This window comes from Falco punctatus, assembly GCF_963210335.1.
Source record: "Falco punctatus genome assembly, chromosome: 4".
NCBI classification, from domain to species: domain Eukaryota; kingdom Metazoa; phylum Chordata; class Aves; order Falconiformes; family Falconidae; genus Falco; species Falco punctatus.
In genome coordinates, this window is record NC_137583.1 from 97,026,870 (window position 1) to 97,048,896 (window position 22,027).

The window sequence follows — 22,027 nt, forward strand, 5'->3', positions numbered from 1 at the left end:
CATGCTTGGTCCATAACAGCCTCTAGAAATAGGACCTGCCTCCCTCCCCAGACTTAACTAACACAGGAAAAGACAACTTTTTCACATTTGAGTTTATTAGAAATGGATACCATAAACAAGACCTGTACAAAAAAATAGCCGAAATTGCCCAGAATTTGGTAACAGTTGCACGGTGAGAAGTTATCGTCTTGGGCCCCCTCTTCCTCTTCCACGACCTCGGCCTCTGCCACGGCCTCTGCCACGGCCTCTTCCCGCAACTAGCAGATGAAACAAAAAGGATAAATCAAGTGAGACCCAGAAGTCCTTTCATTTTGGTTAACACATTCTGTTTCAAGCATAAACAATGTAACACACTGTTCCTCTGTGATGAGACAGATACTAAGTCTGTTAATGCTTAGGAAGTACCAGACAATATTTTCATCTTTTGTGTTAGGTTTTTCAGTATACCACCTCCACAGACCACTGTCTGTGGCTTCACTGCAGAAATAAAGGGATGTAATAGTTGGCTGGTACCAAATGCTAGGGTAAGTCTGACAGAGAACTATGATTCCTCCTCTTTTTTTTTTTTTTTGTACAAAATCTAGTTTTTCAGGCATCAGTAAAAGCGTATGCAAGACAATTCTATTTTGTTACTATTCATTACAGTAGAAAAGATTATTTTTTTTTTGCCACAGCTCGCACTGTGGTTTATAAAGTAGTCTGCTAAAAGGAATGTGAGTTTTAACACTCTGTGAGATTCCCAAGCTCAGCCTTTCTCAGGCACCATGTGAAAGGGCAGAATTTTGAAAGGATCCCACCACCAGACAGCTCCTACTGTTTTCAATGATGCCTCTGCCAATTTCAGATGTGATTCTCAGGCCAGGGACTTGGCCGTGTGCTCTTGCTTTTAAATACTGCTATTTAATGGTAAAGGGAAGACAACCACAGAATAATTCAGGCTGTGAGCAACTGCTGGAGGTCAGGTGATCCATATGGTGATAACATGTCATTTCACCCGTTTCTCCTAAAGAAACATAACCTGTCCCATCAGATTGCAAGGCTACCTACAAACTTTTGAAATCACTGGTTAATTTCAAGCAAGTTTGTCAGGCTAGGGCCCAAAAAGATACTTAAAATTCTGTGGAGGCGGGTGGACGGGTAAGAGACACACACTAGCATCCACATTCAAGAAAGAGGCTGTAACAATTATTCTGTGCCATCTGATAGTACGTAGGTTAGAAATGCAGTGAAGACAGAAAGACCAGAGGCATGGGACAAATTTGCAAGAAGCAAGCCATCAATGACTTGTTTTGCTGGTAGTAGACTGTAAAAAACCAGAAGCATCAACACCTGACTAAATGATTACAGCATCTACACGCATCAATATAGTAGTGTTCACTAAGTGGTCAGACCCAAGGCACACGTGTCACGTACATCGCTCAGCCAGCACCCTGCCTGCCACTGACAATCTCATTTCCCGAGGACAGATCATGTGTTACACACTTTTGAAGCCCAAGGGAAAAGCACAGCACAACAAGTTGCAGTCAGAGTGCTTTGGTACACTGAAGATACAAGGAGTATTAAACTGAGGTAAACAGTGCTATCACAGCTCCTTTCCTTTCTTCAAAGTTAAAAAGAAATAGTGATGTTCCTGTTCACATCACATCATGAGGTTCAGAAAAAGAGCAATCCAGCCGCTCTCATTTTTCCATGTGGTCAGATTATTTTTAAGGGACATGAGAGGAGCAAAATGTTTTCAGGAGCTTTATCCTTATTTTCTATAAAGCCAACAGCTGTGCCACTTGCACTGTGTGCTGCACCCACCTGAGGGTTGCTTACACCATTTCAATAAGGTAAGCACACCAATTCATGACATATGCATGGATCAAAGACCACAGATCCAAATACTTAAACACCAATTACAGGAGAATCAGTATGACATTATTTTAGAGTCAATTACAACTTACTATTTTAAAAACAAACAGATTAACTGCTGAGCAAAATACATGCTGCCTGAAGACAAGCTACAGATTTTCAGGGGTTTGCTGGATATTAATCTTTAATAGTATGGATCAAAACTGAATTACTCTCTAGCCTGTTAGGCTTCTAGGGAAAAGGGTTTTTTAACAGCCTTTTTTTTGGGGTGTGGGGTGTGTGGTGTCGCAGTTACAGGAAAAGCGGAGTACAACACTGCTGGGAGCCAAAGCTAGAGAGTTGCTCATCCGAATACAGCCTTGACTCCCTTAGATTCTCACCTCCCAAATTTGGTTCTCTGACAGATTGTTTTTACCCATTACCAAGTGAGATTTCAGTGAAGCATTCAGCACTGTTCAAGAGGCTTTTCTGTACTTTCTTATTAGGCTATGTGAAGTTCCCTGTACAAACCGGGGAAACACACATGAAAGAAAGCTCTACAGATGCCAAGAAGGTGGGCAAGGCAGACTTAGCTAGTTTGGTATCAACCCACCAAAGATGAAAGAAATAGCTGCCAAAGGCAGATATTAAGACACTCAAATCTGACGTCTTCAGATTCAGAGTATTAAAATGCATACAAAGGCAGAACAAACATGTACTGGAAAAGCACAAACTAACCTGCTTCTCTTTTCTTCGATTTGACTTTTGGTTCAACATCCACTAGCAAAGTATCCAGAGGCAAACTGTCTGGCAGAATGAAGTATCGGATGTTATTCCCTCGAATGCTCAGCGTCTCCAGCTGTACAGGTTCTCTGTTCTTCAGTGTCATTTTAACTGCCTTGAGATGCGTATTCATACTGACATCCACCCCTGAAACAACAGCAAGTCTAATTTCAGGGATGAAAGCCTATAAGATGGTCCCTTGTTAGCTATTTTTAAGCATGCACATACTTTGAGATTTATCCTGTTCATTAACACCTGCTTCTGCCACTCATTAATTTCAGCCTCTAACTGAAAGAAATTAAGTGTCTTTTTCCTCTCTTAAATCCCTAATTTATCAGTTGCCGTCTTTAACACCTCATTGCTAGAGATCTTTATCTAGGTTCTGGCAATAGCAATTTCGTAAATGGTCAGAATTGAACAATAAATAAACCGCCACTTATTACAGAAGCCTAATACTAGTCTTTTTACTCCTTTAAAAAGAAAGGAAACAAACCTTTTGAGGAAGAGATCTAAATTGATCATTTCCTCTTTCTGTAAGCCTTAGAAAAATCCAACTGCCAAAGTAGTGCTTATTTTCTGATAAATACTAGTTATTTTCTGAAAAATACATCTAATACTAGTGTGGCATCTTCTATGAAAGTATGTAAAACACACTCCTGTAAGGAACCATCATTGTGGTTGCAAACTCCATGAACAGCCAGTATGTAAAAATGTATGGAATCAACACCATGCTCACTATATTGTGCTATGCATAATCCAAAACTGGAAAAAAGTCTCAGTTGGATGCACGTATTCAGTAACACCTTGAGAAGCATTTAAAAAAAAAACAAAAAACCCCCAACCCCACCCCAACAAAACCCCTGTTTTAAGTGTTTATTTTGCACATCACACATTTGTGTGGAATCCGATCTCAAACTGTTAAGATCAAAATGAAACTAACTTTTTCAGATGAAAAAATGTAGGCAAAAAATACAAACTGCAGTTTACAAGCACCTGCTGACTCAGTGACAGGACACTCACACGAGCAGAATTCTAATGTGTTCCAATACTTGTACAAACAACCCTTTGTGGCAAAAATAATTATTGTCTTGTTTCATAAACACAGAAAGACAAACTGTAAGGCGTCTTGCCAAGGTAAGGAAGCGAGTGGCAGGCCAGAAGAACCATTGTGCTGTGCTTATTCCATGCATTTTTCTGTCTTCTCCCCTTAATTCTAGATTTCACAGCTCACTCCACCTGACCGGCCCCCCTGGTGTGTGTAAGGTATGCATTACACGCAACGGGCCGCTTCAGCAAGCCTGCTCCGGCCAACCGACACACCGAGAGGAAGAGCTTGTACCGTTCGCAGATGGCACAGCAGTCACAAACAGAAATTCACAGACCAGTGTGAAGGGAAAGTTGCCGTTTTAGAAAGAGGGATTGCATTCAAAGTTTTTACAGATTCTTAGCAGAAAAATGAGAGAGAACTTGCTCAACAATTAAGCCTGCAAGAACACCGAGGTCAGGAGAGAAGCAGCTTGTTTGCTTCCTACCTAGCTGGGTTCAACAAAGCGTGCTGCAATCAGACACCAGGGTGGTGCATTCAGGTCTAATCAAAGCTGATGAATCTGGCTGCAAAATAATGGCAGTTTTGAACTTTGCCAAATCTCAGAAGATACTACTGGCCAAAAAAGCACCTCAGCAATCCCCTGGAATCTAACTCTGCCAAGTTTGAGTTTTCTTTTCTTTAACAGTGGGGAGAAAAGCTCCTAAAGGCAGCCTGGGGTGAGTGAAGGAGATCAAGCACATTCATCAGCTTAACTGTAAGGGTTTGCTTCACTGTATACAATGTGCCCCTTCGACATACCCAATCGTCTCTAAAGTAATCCTAGCACCAATATTCTCAGAACAATACCTGTTATTGACATTATTAAAGCAAACAAAAATAGTCCGCACGTTTTTCAATACATACGAGAACCATAAAATGAACCATAAAGGCTTTCCCTACAACTTCCAGTTCAGTGACACAGGGAAGCACCTGCTAGACAGTAACACCCACAAACTTGCACACAGACAGTTGGCAACAGCAGGGGACCAGATTCTCAACACCAGGATTCCTTTTTGCCCAAGCTATGTGTCTTCAAACCCATTTCAGGAAATCTATGCAAATATATGCAAAGATGCATTCCCATATAATGGAACCATTATTTTAACCAGAGCAAAACCAAGCTCAACAGAAATAATTCATTTTTTACATTAAAACTGCCTATACACAAAATTTAACCAATGTAAGACCATATCAGCACTTAAGATTTGCCATTTATCTGTGCTACCATTAAAAAAAAGAAGTCCCTCTTCTGATGATTCAGCTGTAACGTTTTTATCGCTTACTGCAATTTCACAGATCGAAGTCAGATATACTGAAACATCTTATATAAAAATTTAGCTGCATATCCCCTACCAGTTTGATACGGTAGTAAAACCACCTCAGCAACATTATCATGCTGCTAAAATTCTAAAAAAATATTGTGCTTACACCGCCTTTGCCACCAGTTTGGAAAAGTTTACTTCCTTCACCCTCAAGCCCGTTTGTAAGCAAAGCCTGCAGTCTGGCGCAGAGACTCCCAGGCCTACAGCAAATTTACTGCCTCCCAGCACTTTATAGAAAAGAAAGCTTGTTATAAAATGTTTCAACAACGTAAGTTTGACCATGGGTGAACTCACCCACAAGGATGTCAAAAGATGATCTGTGACCAACTGAAATTTCCATGCGTTTTCATGGTTGCCCACTGAAAGCTGGGCGGTCACAGCTCTGCACTTTGTCCCCAGCAGCTTTTGCCATCGCCCAGACTCTTTTGTAACAAACATAATTCACGGCTGTACGTAAAGATCTGAATTAAAAAGAACATCTCCTGCATCTTACTGAGAAGGCCCCCACAAGAGGGAGTACAAACCGAAAAAGCTCAGGCCAAGCCAGGGCTGCCGACTGTTAGCAGAGAGGTGACGTTAAGGCCACGCTTTGCTGCAGGCCCCCCACCCGCCCTGCCGTACCTGTGATAGTTCCATGCACTTGTGTCCCATTCTTCAGTTCAATGGTCACAGTCTCGTGGCTCAGCTTCATCAGAAACCTAGGGGTTAAAAAAAAAAATAATCAATTGTTCACTCCCACGTAAAGCCTTAACACTTTTAACGCCCTCCTGTTGAAGAAAGCCAATATATACCGAGTATTCACACCCCCGAGCTTCCAGAGCCACCGCCCCCCGAGCTCGGGGACCCTACGGAGCGGTTTCGCGAGACGGTGACGACTGCAAGTGACAGACACGCGAGTGCCCCCCGGCCCGGCAGCGGGGACGCCCCACAGACAGCGCGGACCCCGCGCCAACCCCCGCCAAGCGGCCGTCACTGCACGCCGGCGGCGCCGCCCGTTACCGCCTCAGGCCGGCGCCCCGACCCGGGCGGGGTTCCCCTCACAAGGGTGGCTTTGCCGAGCGGCCTGCGCAGGCCGCGCCCCGGGAGCGCCCCCCTCGCTGCCGCACGGCCCCGCCAGGCCCCACAGCCGGCTAACGGGGGTCGGCAGGCCCCGCGGCCCGGCCCGCCGCCGACACTCCGCGGGCAGCCCGAGGGACCGTGGGCAGCCGCCGCCGCCCGCCCCCGCGGCGGGATGGGCAGCCGTCGAGCGCGCGGCCTCCCCGGGCCGGGCGCTGCAATCCGCCTCCATCCGCTCACCTGACGAGCTTCATAGCGGCGGGAGGCGGGCGGCCCGGGGCAGGGAGCGGCGGGCGGCCCGGGGCAGGGAGCGGCGGGCGGCCCGCGGGGCGCGGCGAGCCGCGGGGCGGTGCGGGCCCGGGCGCTGCGGAGGCCTGGCGCAGGCGGAGCGCTCGGAGCAGGCCGCGGCCTCCCGCGCCAGCAAGCGGCCACCGAGCGCGGCGATGAATGGGCGGAAGCGCCGCTGCGCGCGGGGCGGAAGGGGCGGGGCGGCGCATGCGCGGGCGGCGCGGCGGGGGGCACCGGGCCACACCCCGCCCGTGGAAGGGGGGGCCCTGGGGGGTGTTACAGCCGCTCCTGCCTTACACTTTAGAGAAAAAGAAATAAGTTTTTCAGTGAATATTTGAGTAGTTCATTTTAAACTTGTCTAAGCTTTGCAAAAAAAAAAAAAAAAAAACCACACAAAACCCAAACCCAAGCGTAAAACCTTTAAATAATTTAATTTTTTTAAAAAACTTGCAGGCTCAGGATCCGAAATTTCGTTTGTAACAGTTTGGTCTGTGCACGGCCGTCTGCTCACCGAGCACAGCCCCAGCCTGGTGCGGCACAGACCAGGCACCGGTGACTGACAGACCCAGGCTGGAAGAGGTGCAGCTCTTACCGCGATACAATTTAAAAAAAAAAAAAATACAAGAAAGGAGACGTGCGCCTGCAGCAAGGGAGGGAAAGGAACGACCCCCTGCCTTTCCGCCCCGAGCACCCATTACCGTGGTTAACAAACCCCGACAGCCTTGTGAGGGAAGATTAGCCCCGAGCAGAGGTGACAGTGCAGACTTTAAGCATCAGAGATGCAGGCAGGTCTCGTGCAGAGGTCCAGCCGTGGCTGTGAGGACTGGCACATGATACTAACACGAATTTGTGACATAGGGTGCGGAGCCAGATCATCAGTCTTCACGCACAGAATAGCAAGATCTTCACATGCAATCACCAAGCATCCTTCTGGTAAGAAGGAGCTCCCAAGGAACACTTTGGGAACACAAACTGCACCACAGGCAGTGTATCTAGAAAAGTTGAACATTTTATTGTCATTTATGAGAACACCATTTGTGATTTTAGAAATACAGACTCTTTGCAAAGCTCTGAAATACAGGTGCCTTCCAACTTCTAAAACCTAGCTTATTCTATGTCTTACAAATTTCTACTAGCTATTCCAGTTTGGTCTTTGCCGTAACAAGTTTTTTAAAGATGCAAAGATTTAGTTATAGGCTGCAAGACAACTGAACTGAGTTTCAAACACCACCTACCAGTGAGCTACCGAAACCATTACTTTCAAATATTGAGTCTAGGATGGTCTTGTACTTCATGCCCATAATGGAGTTCACCTTTGAAAATTTTAAGTTAGAGGATTTTCCAGTTAGCCATCAACTGGTATTTCCATTATAGCATCTAGAAGCAAACAGATACTTTGCAAGTACTAGTGCTTATGAACAGGTTATGTTTACACAAAACCCAGAGAGGCCTCCAGAAACATTCAAGGTTAAAATGAAGTTAACAGTTGCAAAAAAAAAAAATCTGTACATATTTTCAGTCATAACACAAGGCAACACTGAAGTATCAGCATTTTGTGTTTTAGCTTCAATAATGACAACTGTGCTACTCCTAGTATTCTACATGTTTCTCCCTTCCCCCCATTTAAATTTTATACTCGCAATCTGAATATACAGCTGTACTTACAGGAAATATTAAACAATGCACAGCGCCTTAAGCAAGCTCCATGTCTGGTTTGGAACAAACCATATAAAATAAGTGACAAAATAGTTTAAAATTGGTCCTTGATTAGGATTACTTGTTTTTATACAGCTTGGAAGCACTAAATTTAAAGACACACATTTATTAACCAGCACAAATTATTCTGTAGCTTTTTTTGTCTCTTTTAAAGAGTGTTACAGTATCATGCATGAAAAGCAAGCTGCTGCTCCCAAGTGCAAACATGGGGTTTAGACTAAACACTTTCTCCCCTGGTTGTTATTCCTTCCATCACAGATTACTTCAACATAACCAAGAATAGAAGCAGCTGACTAGCAAAACAATATGAAGTTCACCTTTACATTGTGACCCATTCTTAAAATTAAAGCAATACTTTGGACCTTTAGCATAAGGAAGGTTCAATAAACACTGTCAAGGACTTTTACATTCTTCGATTTCATTTACATCTTTAGAAAGAAAATTCTGTATTTCAACTCGCTACCTAATGGATCTTCATCTGGAGACTGTAGTACTGAAACAGTGCAAGACATCTGCAACTTCAGGAACATCCAATTACACTGTCCTTTCACCCAAACAATTAGTAGAATATGCATCAGTCCTAGATAAACAAGACAGGATGAAAAAGCTCATTTTGGAAGAGCATTAGGATTGAAAACCTTTCATATTTAGTGAAAAGAATCCCCACACAAATACGCATGAAGGACTCCTTAACATGGACTATCACAAGTGTAATCCAGCTGTAAATCTCAGAATAGACTTTTATTGGTATGAAGCCGTATTTGTTCAGAGACCACGATTTGAAGCTCCATTATTAATGCTTCAACATCTGGGTCTTTTGACACAGGAACAGCATCAGAGCTCTCTCCTGTCAAGCCAGAGACCAAAAATTCAACTGAAAGAGCCCAGGTGGACTATGAGCTTAAGCAGTCCACTTCTGCTCTAACACACTCCAGAAAGCTGGCTTTTGCCTTTGCATTACCTCAGCAAGAGTGGAGTCCCCTCCACCCATGCAATATTCCAAAGACCATTGCAACTAAGACTGTTGAGTCGGGTCTCAGTTGACAACTACCACTGGCAAAGGACATGATTTTCTCACCACCCCCCCCACCCACCCCCCCCAAGGCTGCCAAGGAAGAAAGTTAAAAAGACCACTCTTTGGTGTGGAAAGCAGGTCAGTAGAGACTCCAAGTGTGGCTTGAGGAATCCTCAGTACCAAGCCGCTTTCCACACACACAAATTCAGTCCATCTTCTCTTTCTGGACCAGCTTGGGTGCATCTACAAAATCCTTGCCATTGTAAAGGATGATAGCAAAAGTTCCAAAGCTTGCACTTCCCCAGAAAAGCACATAGGCCAGTGTCTCAGTCCATGTCTCACCTGTTAAGAGTCAGATAAACAGTTTATTATCTCCAGCTACCACAGGAAGTATTTTTAGTACAAAAAGGAAAATATTTCAAGCTCTCCCTCAGAGATCTGCTGCCCACTGAAGCGAGAAGCCCTTCATGGGTACTGGTGTCTTTTCTCTTTCCATTTCTACCTAGGAAAACTGTTTGCCACACAGTTCTTGGACTTTGAACAGACAGGTACAGAAGTCAGTCAAGAGATCTATTAGCACTAAGGTCAGAAAATTCAAGCTAAAAGCAGAAGGAAAAAAGCCTTCACAACTCCTAACACAGATTTAGATTAGGGGGACATCCATCAAGATAGTCTTATGCCTATATTTAAGTTTTCAAGATTGACTTTCTGCCCAAAATTAGGTAGGTATTTTGGGGTTTCATCCAGCCTATACAGCTAGATGTCTACTCAGCGACTGCTACAGTCTACTCACTATTAAAGCGACCTCTACAAGAGTTTTAACATTGTTTTCTACAGTACCTCAGGTTTTTCCACACTAATGTTATGGAGTAACCCTCAACCTCCAGAGCCATGCTCAAACACCTTTTAGTATGACTGAAAAGTGATTTTTTAGTGAATAGTTTCTGGGAAGCATTTATAGAAAGCCCACACATGAGCAAACTTTTTGTAAAATTAAACAAAACAGTGACTTACCAGCCATCAGCAAACAAATAATGCACATTGAGAAAGCAACCACCATAATAATAGGCAACTGGGGAAAGAGAAGAAGAATAATCACTTATTATAGCAGCACATCTATTCCTTAATCTCCTTTAAGATGGCCTGTACTGCAGAGCTATTTACCTGCTATCAGGTACAAAAAAATTTGGATGGCTCCAAAATTTGGAAGAGTGTGTTCAATAACTACTAGATAGGTGTATTTTAATTCTTAACCTATTAAGAGAGGTTGAGGTTCATCTTTTGTTTAAAAAAGAAAACACACCAGCCACTAGTCAAACCCATAACATCCCCAAATCCTGTTTCACAAAAACAGAAGGGAGAGGAAAAGTTTGTGTGTGTTACTTCATGCAGAAACAGACTGTATGAGAAGAGATTTCCCACAAAAGAAGCTTGTGAAGGAAACAGTCATTGATGGTGACTAGTAGAGTATCTCCCTCTCCACTTCATGAAGCAGATCTTAAAGAAAAGCAAGCAGTGGGTTTTTTTTCAATACCTCAAGGACACTCCGTTTTCTGTCAAGGGAACAGTCTGGGTTTGGTCTATAAGCAGGTATCATAGAAACATAACCAGATTATAGGGATGCTTCATTAATAAATAGACAAGTTCTACTTAATCATATGAAACAAGTGACTAAAAGGTTGTACATGTTTCTCCAATCATGAATAGTCTCCATACTCACAGCTAAGAACTTCCAGTCTTTCTTGACATGTAGAGGACTAGCAGGTTCTACTTCATCCACTGAATAATTTCCAAGAAAGAGATCAATTGCATCCTGGAAGAGAAAGGGAAAGCAAGAGTTAAAATGCACAGCAATGTTTATCAAATACATTTCCCCACGTTAAAAGCTTAACTTACTTGTCTAAATCCATCAGAAAAGTTATTTTTGTAGTAACGTATTAATGAGTTCCAGCCATCCATTATTAAGCCCCACTGAGTTCTCTTCCCAGTTCTGCAAAAAAGTTTCGAAAGATATTTAAAATAGATCTGTAAATCTGAAAATTACCTTCCTGAATTTATGAATTTATAGCTCATTAGTCAAGTGTGTAGTATGTTTAATGAATACCTGCATGTAAATACATTTGCCTAGTGTTGCCTCTGCGTTATTACCACACATGTAACAAATTACACTTCTCTCCAGCCCACAATATATGTCCCTTGAAGAGACACATTTTCTTGGTTTTACGTCCAAATAGGCTTCTCTCCTTTCCTACAAACACAGTGAAGAATGGTGTTCTGTAGATTTTAGTCTGACATTTTACTAGTTGAACCACTGCAAAACTCTGTAATGTCTAAGCCCCAAATTAATAACCTTCTCAGATAGGAAGACCTAAAAGAAAATCCCAAACATGCCCAAAATCCCAGAAGGCCTTTACAAAAAAGGCTGACTTGCCTTGTATAATCTGTCTTTAAGGCACCAGTTCCAGCATATTGTTTGGCACAAGCATTAGCATTATCAGCCCATGCTGTGAATAAGAAAACATTAACATTAAGGAAGTTATGTACTCTGTTTGGGAAAAAAGCAATTGTTTGAACTCTATAAACAGCTTACCATTCTTGTAGATTTTCTCAAAGTCTGCTTGTTCTTCAATTCTCTGTCCAACATGCAGAACACCTAGCCTCTAAAACAGAAAGCATGTTGAGGCTCACTAGTAGTTTGTGAGAAAAATTAGGATTTGCTTCCAGAAAAAGCTATGTTTATTAAAATAAGAGTCTGGCCAACGCATTTCAAATACATAGTACAGTGACTCAAGTATGCAGAATGTTATTGTAGTGTTAAAGTGACATTTCTGTTCCAAACAGAAAGCCTCTCCTCTTCCAGCTCATTAAACAAGAATACAAAAAAATGTACCTGAAGCTGAGCTTGAAGTGACCTGCGTGCTAACAAGCTCTGAATCACATTAGTTCGATCAAGGCAGTCCATGCAGTTACTGCGGAATATTCCTTCCTGCTGAGTCACAATGTTGCCATCGGAATCAACTAGAAAATAACTAACACACACAATGGACTTCAGTATTTATAGATAACAGTCCATATAAACCACACATTTTCAGAAGTATTCTAGCAACCAAAATACAGCTGTCTTGAGCATATGAAGAGTTCTTAGCCATGTCTTTGAACTTTGATGCCTCCCTGAATTCTTCCCCTCCCACACTGATAAAACATTTAGTAATCTCAGGGCAGTATTCACTCTGATTTAGATAGCCAACCAGCAATACAGAGTTACATGCCACTGCAAAGAGCAGCTTCTGATGCAAAATCAGTGACTTGCGTTTTATTTTTTTTCTAGTGACTACAGGCTGCTAGCTCCACAGATATCATTAGTAAAGTCTAACAGCAGAACTAGCCAGATTTGTATGTATCTGGGCACCTGGTTCAATCCAGTCACCTCTGCACAAAGAGTCATATAAGCAGTCAGGCATGCTTCTTCCAGGAAGGTATTCAGATCTTTAAGTCCACTACTGAAAATGTGCTACTGCCACACTTATCTCTCCATTATGCAAACATCTGGGGTATCCAGATGTTCTCTTGCAACTGCATATGCTGATTGTTACCTCAATATTTTTTAATCAACAAAACTAGGTATTTCTAGTAATTGGTAACAAACAGCTCACTTTAAATACTAAACTGCATGCAAGTAGTCTGATAACAGAGCTGGTAAAACAAATATGATGGTCAAGTTACAGGCTAGATGTGTGAACAGGACAGAACTATACTTGTCCTTCTGCCACAGCATGAAACTTTCTTGCCTAAAGATTTACAGACCATATTCTACAGATTAAGTTACTCCATTATGCAATTAAGAACCCTGAATGTGGACTAGCATACAACCCACTCTTACTATACAGCATTTCAAGATTATAGTCTTAGAGTCATGCAGTACTAAAAGTCAAGAGCCTTAGAAGCATACGCATTTACTTTGATCAACCTTGTGTTAACAAGATCCATTTTTGTCATTCTTTGAGAACTAGTTTTGTTAAAACATGTTCTACATTGTTGTATGATTAAAGGAGACCATAACACCTGTTCTTCATCTCCCCCTCAAGCTTTGCCTAGAACTGATAGTAGAATAATTGGCATAGTTGAAGCGTAGGTATTTCTGACTAATGATACAGTTTAAGTGCTGCAAGTAAGTAATTTCTCAAAGAAAAGTAAAGAGCAAACACCATGCCACCACCCCAAACCCAGCAAGCCAGCTCTCATTTCTGACAGGTCTTTCACAAGTAGATTTAACCTGCAGAAAATAGAGTTGTTAATCTCGCTTACAGATGCAGTATTTTCTGAGAATATCGGAACTCCGCTTTCTGTTTCTATTTAAGCAATAGTCACCCTAGATGAAACAAGGCAAGGTAGAGCCAACCTAACCTTGAGGAAGAGACTTCAGTTTTGTATCTTTAGAAACACATGGCCTTTTTTTGTTCTTTTCCTTTATTTCAAGGAAACCCAGTTCTTTTGTAAGCCTCCAATGGCAGGTGACAGTAAACAAGTTATGGGATTCAGTATTCATTCTGAGAATATGAAGGATCCTTGCTGTACAGGAAACCTACACACTTATTCCTCCTTATTTGAAGTCCTTAAAGCCCATTTATTCTTCACCTTGTCATATGTTTTTAGGCTTTTTTTTTTTGGTGGTGGGCAGAGAATATCATTGATTAATTTCTACTTTCCCATAGCCTTCGTTCCAGGCAGGAGATCTAATTCATGAGACTCCTACCTTAAAAAAAAAAGTGAGGTGTGGACCAGAACAGAATATACTACTACCAGTTTTGTAATGTTTTAACTGACCTACTTTGTGCTTTATGCACAAGACTTCAGGTGTATAGGAAGGAAGCAACCAGAAAAGCAGAACAAAGTAAAGCTTCCTTAACACACTACATGCCTACAAGTAGCAAAGACCAGGAAGTGCTTAAAACACTTGTGGGACATTTAATCTACTTTTATATGACTAAACAAAATGAGAATTTGTTTCCTTGTGGATTACTTGTGCTAGCAAGGGCTAACAGCACCAGTGCCAAGGTTTGGTGCCACAACAATGTGTGTTAGAGAAAACACCCAAGAGAGCAGGTGCCTGTGGAAGGAGCACTGTTTGACACTATGTAGCAGAACAGTTTGCTGTCAACAACACATGGAATTAATACTGGATGAAAAAATACCACCTGAAGAGACTTTTTTAAAATAATAGCTTCAGTTGTATGCACACTTATTTCTGTTTGACCTTTCACCCAAAAGGTACAAAGGCAGCTCTTGCGTCACAATGCGGGGTTGCTACAATTCTCAAAAACATTTTACTGGGACATAAGAAGGGCTCTACATCTTACCCACCACCAGGTCTCCAAACCTGCACATGGTTATTGGCAAGAGAGCAGAGATACAGAAACACTAATGAATACATCTTTAGAACATTACAGGTCTGTTTTGCTGTGCCTTAAGGCACTAGAACCTATGAGAAAGTGGTCTCATTTTATAAGTGCAGAAGGACTGCACAGCCTTACCTAAACTCATCTTGCTGCTCTGCTAGTTGATCCATCAAAATCTGAAGTCGATCCCACCTCATCCGACTGCACTCTTTATGGAAGTCAAAAGCTACATACCTGTTCAGAAAGAGAAACATCTTTTCAGGTTACATATGTATCGCAGTGAAGGTCTCAAAACCCCACAGGGAAGATATGACCTATAAACCAGATAGTGACAGAGGGCTGTTTTTTCTTTAGATATGCCTTCCAGCAAATATCTGTGGATTTTGTCAGTGCTCTGTAATCTTCCCGAGTCTGCACCCTTGCATGCATAGTGACAACATTTACATTTCTTTACAAGATGCCACTAGTCTGGGGAAACACATCCAGTTTCAAGTTACTGAAACTACATTCTGGCTAGTGTTTTTCCTCCAGTAAGTACAGAAAGGATATGAGTCTGATTTCACATCTTTTTTCCACCAGGATTCTTTTGCCCTCCTCTCTTCCAAGGAAATGCATTGGGAACTTCAGTTCACTTTGAACTAGACCCAGGTGTTGAAATGCAACATTCTACACTGGCATGCAGCATAATTCCCTTGATAGCTCTCTAGAAACCCAAGACAAGTTCTGTTTAAACAGCTAACCTAGCCTGTCATAAGAAAATAAAAAAGCTACTGACTTAGAACAAGATTTTAACAATTCAACTCTGGCAAGAACTACTCTAAATAAGTGGCATTTGATTCAACACACATGAATATACATGTTTAGCTGTGAATTACCGGGCATTACATTACTCCCCTCAAGTATTTATAATCCAAAAGTTATTATTTGCCAAGTTTTCAAGACTATTCGCATGAAAAAAGGTATATATATACACAATGAAGCCTCAAGTCTTAGTCTGGCAGGTAAACACCATCAAAGCTAATTAACAAAGAAAAAGGATTTTGGCAGCATTAATAAAATGGGGCTACCAAACACCACTTTAACATATACAGATCACTAAAACAGACCCTGACAGAATTTTACATCTTTGTTACTACCAGATAACTTCATACCAAACATGCACAGAATTCCACAAGCTTTGTATAGCTAAGGTGTCAATACCAGCCTAGGTGTAGAGTGAAGAAAGAGCTCACCATTAGAAGTGGTCTTTTTAAATTAAAAACTAAAGAAAAATGCACACCCACACACCAATAACACACACAGACACCCCTGAGGATAGTAAAAGCAGCACACAAGTGAGACAGACATCTATAACTACCCTGGTGAAGGCAGCAGTAGGGCATCATACAAGCAGAAAAAAGTTCAAGTGTGTCAGGATTTATAAGGACATCTTGAACATACTCTGCAATTCCTTAATTATGCTTAGACAGAAGTGAATCCTTATTAAAACAGGATGACCTTTTTGCTTACAAGTAGGATTTTGTCCTTTGACATACAGGAGTGACAGTAATACTGTATAGCAGTTTCAAGGAAACCTGAGGGGTAAGCATCTGTGGGAGCTGGATGCTAGCCCTCCCTCTAGAAGTTAGTGAAAGCAAGCACAGGGAGGTTGTAAAATTGTGTCCTGCACTCAACATTCCCACAAAGAGATGTAATTTCTCTTGTTATCAAAGTGCATTCTCCACTCTCTTGGTCCATTGTTACACTGATGTCCAGACATTTAAACTACATGTTCCCCTCAGTGTTTCCTCCTTTACATCAATACCAGTTTGCTCACACTCAGCACTCCCTTACTAGGTTAGCAATGTAACTACACCCTTTTGCCAGAATCTAGTACTACAGGGCATGATTTCTTCTCCCTAAAATGCAGATCTCCACAGTTCTCATAGCATACTATTACTCCAATACTAGCATTACCATTGCCTCTGAGCTCCCTTCTTTATTCTGTTTCTTCTTTGTCCCATATTCACTTCACAGTCTCACTTCTGCTTAGAATGTAACCTCTGAAGTAGGGACATTGGTCATATGCAAGTTACTTCACAAAAATAAAACTCAAACAAATCAGACAGTTGGTAAAGGCTCCCAAAGAACTGATGATCACTCTGTGGGTCTCCGAGGCAATGCTCACTTAACACAGAACATATCATTTCACTTCACATGTACCTGACCATTCCATTTGCCATGCTGTTTACCATTTTCGCAAACGTTTGCTCAAGAGGCTTCTCTGAACCTTTTTGGTTAACCTGAGAAAGAAAATATTTTTTTAAAAAACACAGTATTACTCAAAAGCCTGCTTAAAAGAACAACAGCTTTTTCAGGAAGAAAAAGTAAAAGCATACCAGGTTGACAACCATTTGCTTTCCATAGCTAATTATTTGTGAGTCAAAGTGTCTTTGGAAGCCATCCATCTAGTAGAGAAAGGAAATGTGTTGACAGATGTACACTGCTATTAAGATCTGTGGTTTACAAGAAATATGTTCTAATCTTATTGATGATACCGCATAATTTTAACTGTTTGATGTTCTCTATTGTGCTAATATATTCCTACTTTCACCCCTCGAGTCCACTCAGCTCTCCTTAATAAACATGCCACATAAGTATTGTGCAGCTGTTTCATTTGCAGCTGCTGCTAACAAGAACCAGAAAAACTATCCCCATTGATGTACGGATCTTTTTTTTTGTCAGGCTCTGAGCTCATCTTAAGGAGTACAAAACTTCTCACTACTACTTTTTAAAAATTAAGCTCAATTCAGTACTGCTGATTTTTATTCTTCTAATTACCATCCGTTACCCTATCACACACGAGCCCAGAAATATATTAAAGCACCAATATACAACAAACACTCACATACATGGTTTACTGACTTGCTGATCTGTGGCTTTGGTTTATACTTGAGGTTTGGTCTTTGAGACCAGAAAAAAGGAATTGATCCACGGGTCTGCAAAAGAATGGGAACAGTTTTAAACAAAAAGACTTACAAACTCACTTGCCATTTAAAAATCAAGCAGACTGGTTTATTTTATTTGTGTGCATGCACATCTTGCATACAATCTATATTTAGAAACATATATAGATAGGTAGCTCTGTCTAATTTAAGCCAGTTTGCCATTCCTTACACTGACTTTACCTGAACGAATGATGCCTTGCTCCCCTTGTAATGCACAATTTGTTCTGTTTCAACAAAGTTAGCAGCATGTCCTTCTGAATCAATACCTATGTAGGAAAACAGAACTCGTTAACCAGCTCAGACAGGCTGCAGTACAGTGACAGTTTATCAGCAAAAGGCTTCCTACCCTTCCCTTTCAAGTGCTCACAGAAAACATGAAAATACCACAGAGCTACCTGAAGACTGTAAATTAAACACTTTTGGAAAAGTTTAACATGATCTATATCACATTTAACTTGAAAAAACAAAGTATACTTAACACATTTTGATATTTCTAGCCTTAGAAATTGAACAGTTGAATACAAAATGAAATATGAGTGCTTTGATACTAATATCCACTATTTAATAGCAATGATACTGTGGAATCTGCCAGTTTCTTCAGAAGTGTGTATGTTGGGAGTAATAACAGAAAGTAATTTAAATCCATTTCCTTGTTCACTTCTTAACTTGAAACAGTTAGAGAACATCGCTATTTAGGGCTCCCCTGACAGCGCCAACAATGCTCTTAGTTGAATCTATTGCTAGGCCAAAAGGGCTATTACACACTTGCATTTAACAGTGTTAAAAACTCCTACAAAACTGTTGCAGTTACGTCTAGAAAGAATAAAGAGTCAGTTTTAAGAAACACCAGAACATGCTTGAGTTCATCATACAGGTTCCTAATATTTGCTTCGGAGCAACAGCCTCTGTCACACATATAGATAGAGTTTGCATTATTTTCAAAATAAATTTGCTATTTTACCTCTTACATAGTAGCGTACACCAGCCCTGAAACAGCTTCTTCTGGAAACCAGCAGCCAGTCAAAACACTTGCCATTAATAGAACAAGAGTGCATAGTGATAACTAATGAATAACACTAAGGAAAACCCCCAAGATTTCATTAGGATATTTCTATATATCAAGAGGTAGGTAACATCAAGGAACCAAGTGACCACATTCAAAGAAATTTGTAAACATTACTCATATCAGTAACAGTTTAATATTCAACTTGAGAGAATATTAGCATCAGCATAAGCATCACAAAAAGACAGACTGCAAGCAATGTCACTGATTACTACACATTAAAACTGCTTTAATTTTGAGAAAACTGGATTCCAAAGATTAATCTGTTTTATGATCCTATGTATATCATTAAGTGGACTGACTTCTGAACTTCTGTTCAGTGCTTCACCCATCTTATCCATAATTAAGCTATCTTAACATTTTATTACGCCTATTGCTTTTAACAAAAAAAACAAAACCCCACACTTCAAAAATGTTTCCTAGGCTTTTAGAAGAATCAATACCTTGGGCTGTTACAGGTGCAAGGTATAAGTGCAACACACATCACATTTACAGATGCCAGAACTAGCAGTAGGCTGGCTTTCAAATCAATGCCAAGAAAAATATACATGTATCATCTCCAGTGCAAGTTTCTTACACAAGAATGGTTTCCTGCTCAGCCTAGACAGCCCAAGTGCGGCAGATACACCATAATCCGGGACTAATCAACAAACAGCAGCCATTAATAACTATTTCCATTTTAGAGTCTTGTTCTGTGCTGCTTATAATTGCCTTTATTTGGACTATGGTAAACTATCAAGTCTAATAAAAAACAGCATTCATTGTGAGTAATTTCTCCAGGTAAATTCACAAGCTTTCATCCTTTGCCCCTAAAAACTGAAACCCACAACTCCAAAGCAAGCAAAAGATCAAAGTGGTTGTTTTCTGCAAGCTGCAGTATTAACATACTGCAGTTTTCTATTCTTTGAGGAATCTAGATACTTTGTCTTAAGGCTGGTAAAGTAAACAATTTATTTTCTCTTTTAAAATAGCACACTTTACAGTAAAATCTACATTCTGCATTTATGATTAATTAGGACAAAGCAGCTGTGTCACACAAGCACCTAAGCTACGTCAAAGAGCACACTGGCTGCATACACTGAATATCTTGATTTGTGTGTGTTCACACTAATACTCTCTGTAAAGAATTTGAAAAATATAATACAAACTGGCCCTACATAATCCAGAACATTCTCACAGTTCAAGAATTAAGACTGCAAAAAAGACCTATTCCTCTGCTTTCGTGGAAAAGCACTGCCAGATCCTACACCCTTTGATTCAACACTTGTACAGCCAACAGTTTCCTGCAAAAAAGGTTTCCTCTAAACTTAGCTGCTTAGAAATAGTCAGCCCATTTTCTGTCTGCAATCTGTCCAACTTAAATGACAACTTGCTATTGGCTACTTCCACACAAAAAAAGAACTCTTCCTTAGAAGGGGGATTTTTTTTTTTTTAATCAGCAAGGGAAATATTAAACAGTTTGGGTAACCAAGACTTTTATCACCTATAGCCTAAGTATGCCCATTATTTCTCATCACTGCAAGACCTGAACCCCAGTACAGACTGTCGAGCAAAATGTATTTAAGTTATATGGGGCAGGGGATATAGGGGGGGAAGAATCTTATTTCATTTAAATAACTGCTAGTGGCACTGTAACAGGTCTGCTTAGGGCTCTTCCTAGCATTTTCGTCACTAAAAATCCAGTTTCTTTCAATTCTTGGGTTCTCTAAGGTGTTTGGTTTGTATTAGAACTACAACAGAACAGGTATTACTCATGCTAATTATTTATATAGTGAAAATAGGACAGAGGAAGGTGTTAGTTGCAGTCTGCTAACTGTGGTCCACCCCGACTCTTCCACCCAGGACCTGCAGGACAAAGATTCGGTTGTTTTGACAGTTCCTATTTGCTATCTTTCCTTGCTTCTCCACTTACTCCTACTACATTTTCCATTAAATGAAGTCACAGGAAAGAAGGACTGAAGATCTGCCAGCTGCTTACAGTCCTACTGGAACAGACCCAGGCTGGAAGCCATTCCCTGCATACACCTGAGGGGTGTGCGCAATGGAGGAACGAAGGAGGACAGGCAGTCCAGTTTTGCTATTCCTTTTCATGCTGCCAGTCCAGGAGCACCTCAATCACACACTGCATGAACAACACAGCCTCCAGAAAGCATTAGGCTTACTCACAGCATACGGCCTCTCTCAAAAATAAACTCATGATTGCTTTGCTAAAAAGGCTATTACCCAAAGCGCTGGTGCAGGAAGAGCAGCTGGCTAAGAGCAGCGTTCCAGCAGCCTTCGGCAGAACTCCTTATCCTTTTACCATCAACAGGAACATCCAAAAGCACTCCAAGTCAAAACTGTTCTCCCTTATTTTATATCCAAAGCAAATGCTAAGTGAAGGTATACTTACAGCAAAATAAAAAGTACTACTAAGGCTGATGTAAGTATTTGCCACATTCATCTTAACCTTCAATCCCATTGAAAGACAGTTGTGCAAATCATGCCTCTAAAATTAAATACGTTAAGCCTTAAAAGCAGAGTATTTGAGTTAACATGAGTGGGCTATCAAACAATGTGATGCTCCTATCTGAGCTACAACTTAATTCTGACTGTGTTCTGTTACAGTTGCCAACATGGCCACTAGAGCAGCCTCACTGGCAACCATTTTGCTGCTAGACTACCACACTCAGCACAGAGCTTTACAACATAAAAGGATACATCCGTGCATCACTGGCGTAGCAAACCTATGGATCTGAAACACACACATAATACATGTTAAAAATATTAAACACTAGCAACCAAAAAGGATAAGTGAGTGACTATGCCTTGTCTAGGTGGTGGGTTTGTTTTTTTTGATAGTTATTACTTTTTTACTTTGTTTAGGGTGCAGTATTTCTTTGAGAAAAAAGTTCAAGGAAAACAGCACCATACATAATCCTTATTAGCAGGGAAAAAGTTGAAGTCTAATCCCAATTAAATGGCCTTGACAAAAAAACAAGCTGCTTTGTCCTCCTGTGCATGGCATTTACTCTTCCACAAACATGCCAGGTATAAAGCAGTACACACTGAAAACCTTTTGATATTGTATTTGCTGTACGTCCACAGCAGGATGTAAGCAGAGGCAGTAATTAACACAGGGCTTCAGTAGGGAGTACTTTTATGCCAATACTCAAAACACTTGTTCCAGGGTTTCTCCCACCCTGCCACTCCTGAAAAACTTGGTCTTTCAAGAATGTTTAAAGTTCTCCAGAACTAGAAGTCCTAAGAACTTTTACCTAAAACTATTACTATAGCAAGCCACTTCTAGTCAGCATTAGGTCATGCTTCCCCCCCATATCATTTATCTCCTTTTTTCTGTTTTCATTGAACAGCCTCACTTTGCTTTCTTGGCTGTTCCCAACACTGCTACTCTCTCATTGCCCAAGCTTTGCTTGCATAGCACTATCCAAACCACATACCCAGTCATATGCCTCTGGAATATGCACAACAGCCCTTGACC

At 41.0% G+C, this 22,027-nt stretch overlaps 2 protein-coding genes across 3 annotated transcripts in view; both read right to left on the reverse strand.

The window, feature by feature from the left end:
• Window positions 1–75: 75 nt before the first annotated feature.
• SNRPD1 (small nuclear ribonucleoprotein D1 polypeptide) lies at window positions 76–6,560 on the reverse strand. 2 transcript variants are annotated; one of them, XM_080385928.1, is made up of 4 exons: window positions 6,322–6,560; window positions 5,647–5,723; window positions 2,572–2,763; window positions 76–257 (listed from the first exon to the last, which is right to left on the reverse strand). In XM_080385928.1, exons 1-4 carry the CDS (start codon window positions 6,333–6,335, stop codon window positions 181–183), a joined length of 360 nt encoding a protein of 119 aa, XP_080242054.1. In that variant the 5' UTR covers window positions 6,336–6,560; the 3' UTR covers window positions 76–180. The 2 variants fall into 2 exon arrangements, with proteins under 2 accessions (XP_080242054.1, XP_080242055.1); XM_080385929.1 differs by lacking the exon at window positions 6,322–6,560 and adding an exon at window positions 5,817–5,839.
• Window positions 6,561–7,360: 800 nt separating this feature from the next.
• SACM1L (SAC1 like phosphatidylinositide phosphatase) overlaps window positions 7,361–22,027 on the reverse strand; it is a 31,356-nt gene continuing 16,689 nt past the window's right edge. The window contains exons 7-20 of the mRNA XM_080385899.1: window positions 21,247–21,280; window positions 18,445–18,546; window positions 17,664–17,749; window positions 17,388–17,474; window positions 16,875–16,943; window positions 16,699–16,778; window positions 14,632–14,730; window positions 11,991–12,129; window positions 11,691–11,760; window positions 11,532–11,604; window positions 10,997–11,090; window positions 10,821–10,913; window positions 10,115–10,172; window positions 7,361–9,442 (exon numbers count right to left, since the gene is read on the reverse strand). Coding sequence (XP_080242025.1) covers window positions 9,306–9,442; window positions 10,115–10,172; window positions 10,821–10,913; window positions 10,997–11,090; window positions 11,532–11,604; window positions 11,691–11,760; window positions 11,991–12,129; window positions 14,632–14,730; window positions 16,699–16,778; window positions 16,875–16,943; window positions 17,388–17,474; window positions 17,664–17,749; window positions 18,445–18,546; window positions 21,247–21,280 — 1,221 coding nt within the window. The 3' untranslated portion in view covers window positions 7,361–9,305. The remainder of the gene's footprint in view (window positions 9,443–10,114; window positions 10,173–10,820; window positions 10,914–10,996; window positions 11,091–11,531; window positions 11,605–11,690; window positions 11,761–11,990; window positions 12,130–14,631; window positions 14,731–16,698; window positions 16,779–16,874; window positions 16,944–17,387; window positions 17,475–17,663; window positions 17,750–18,444; window positions 18,547–21,246; window positions 21,281–22,027) is intronic.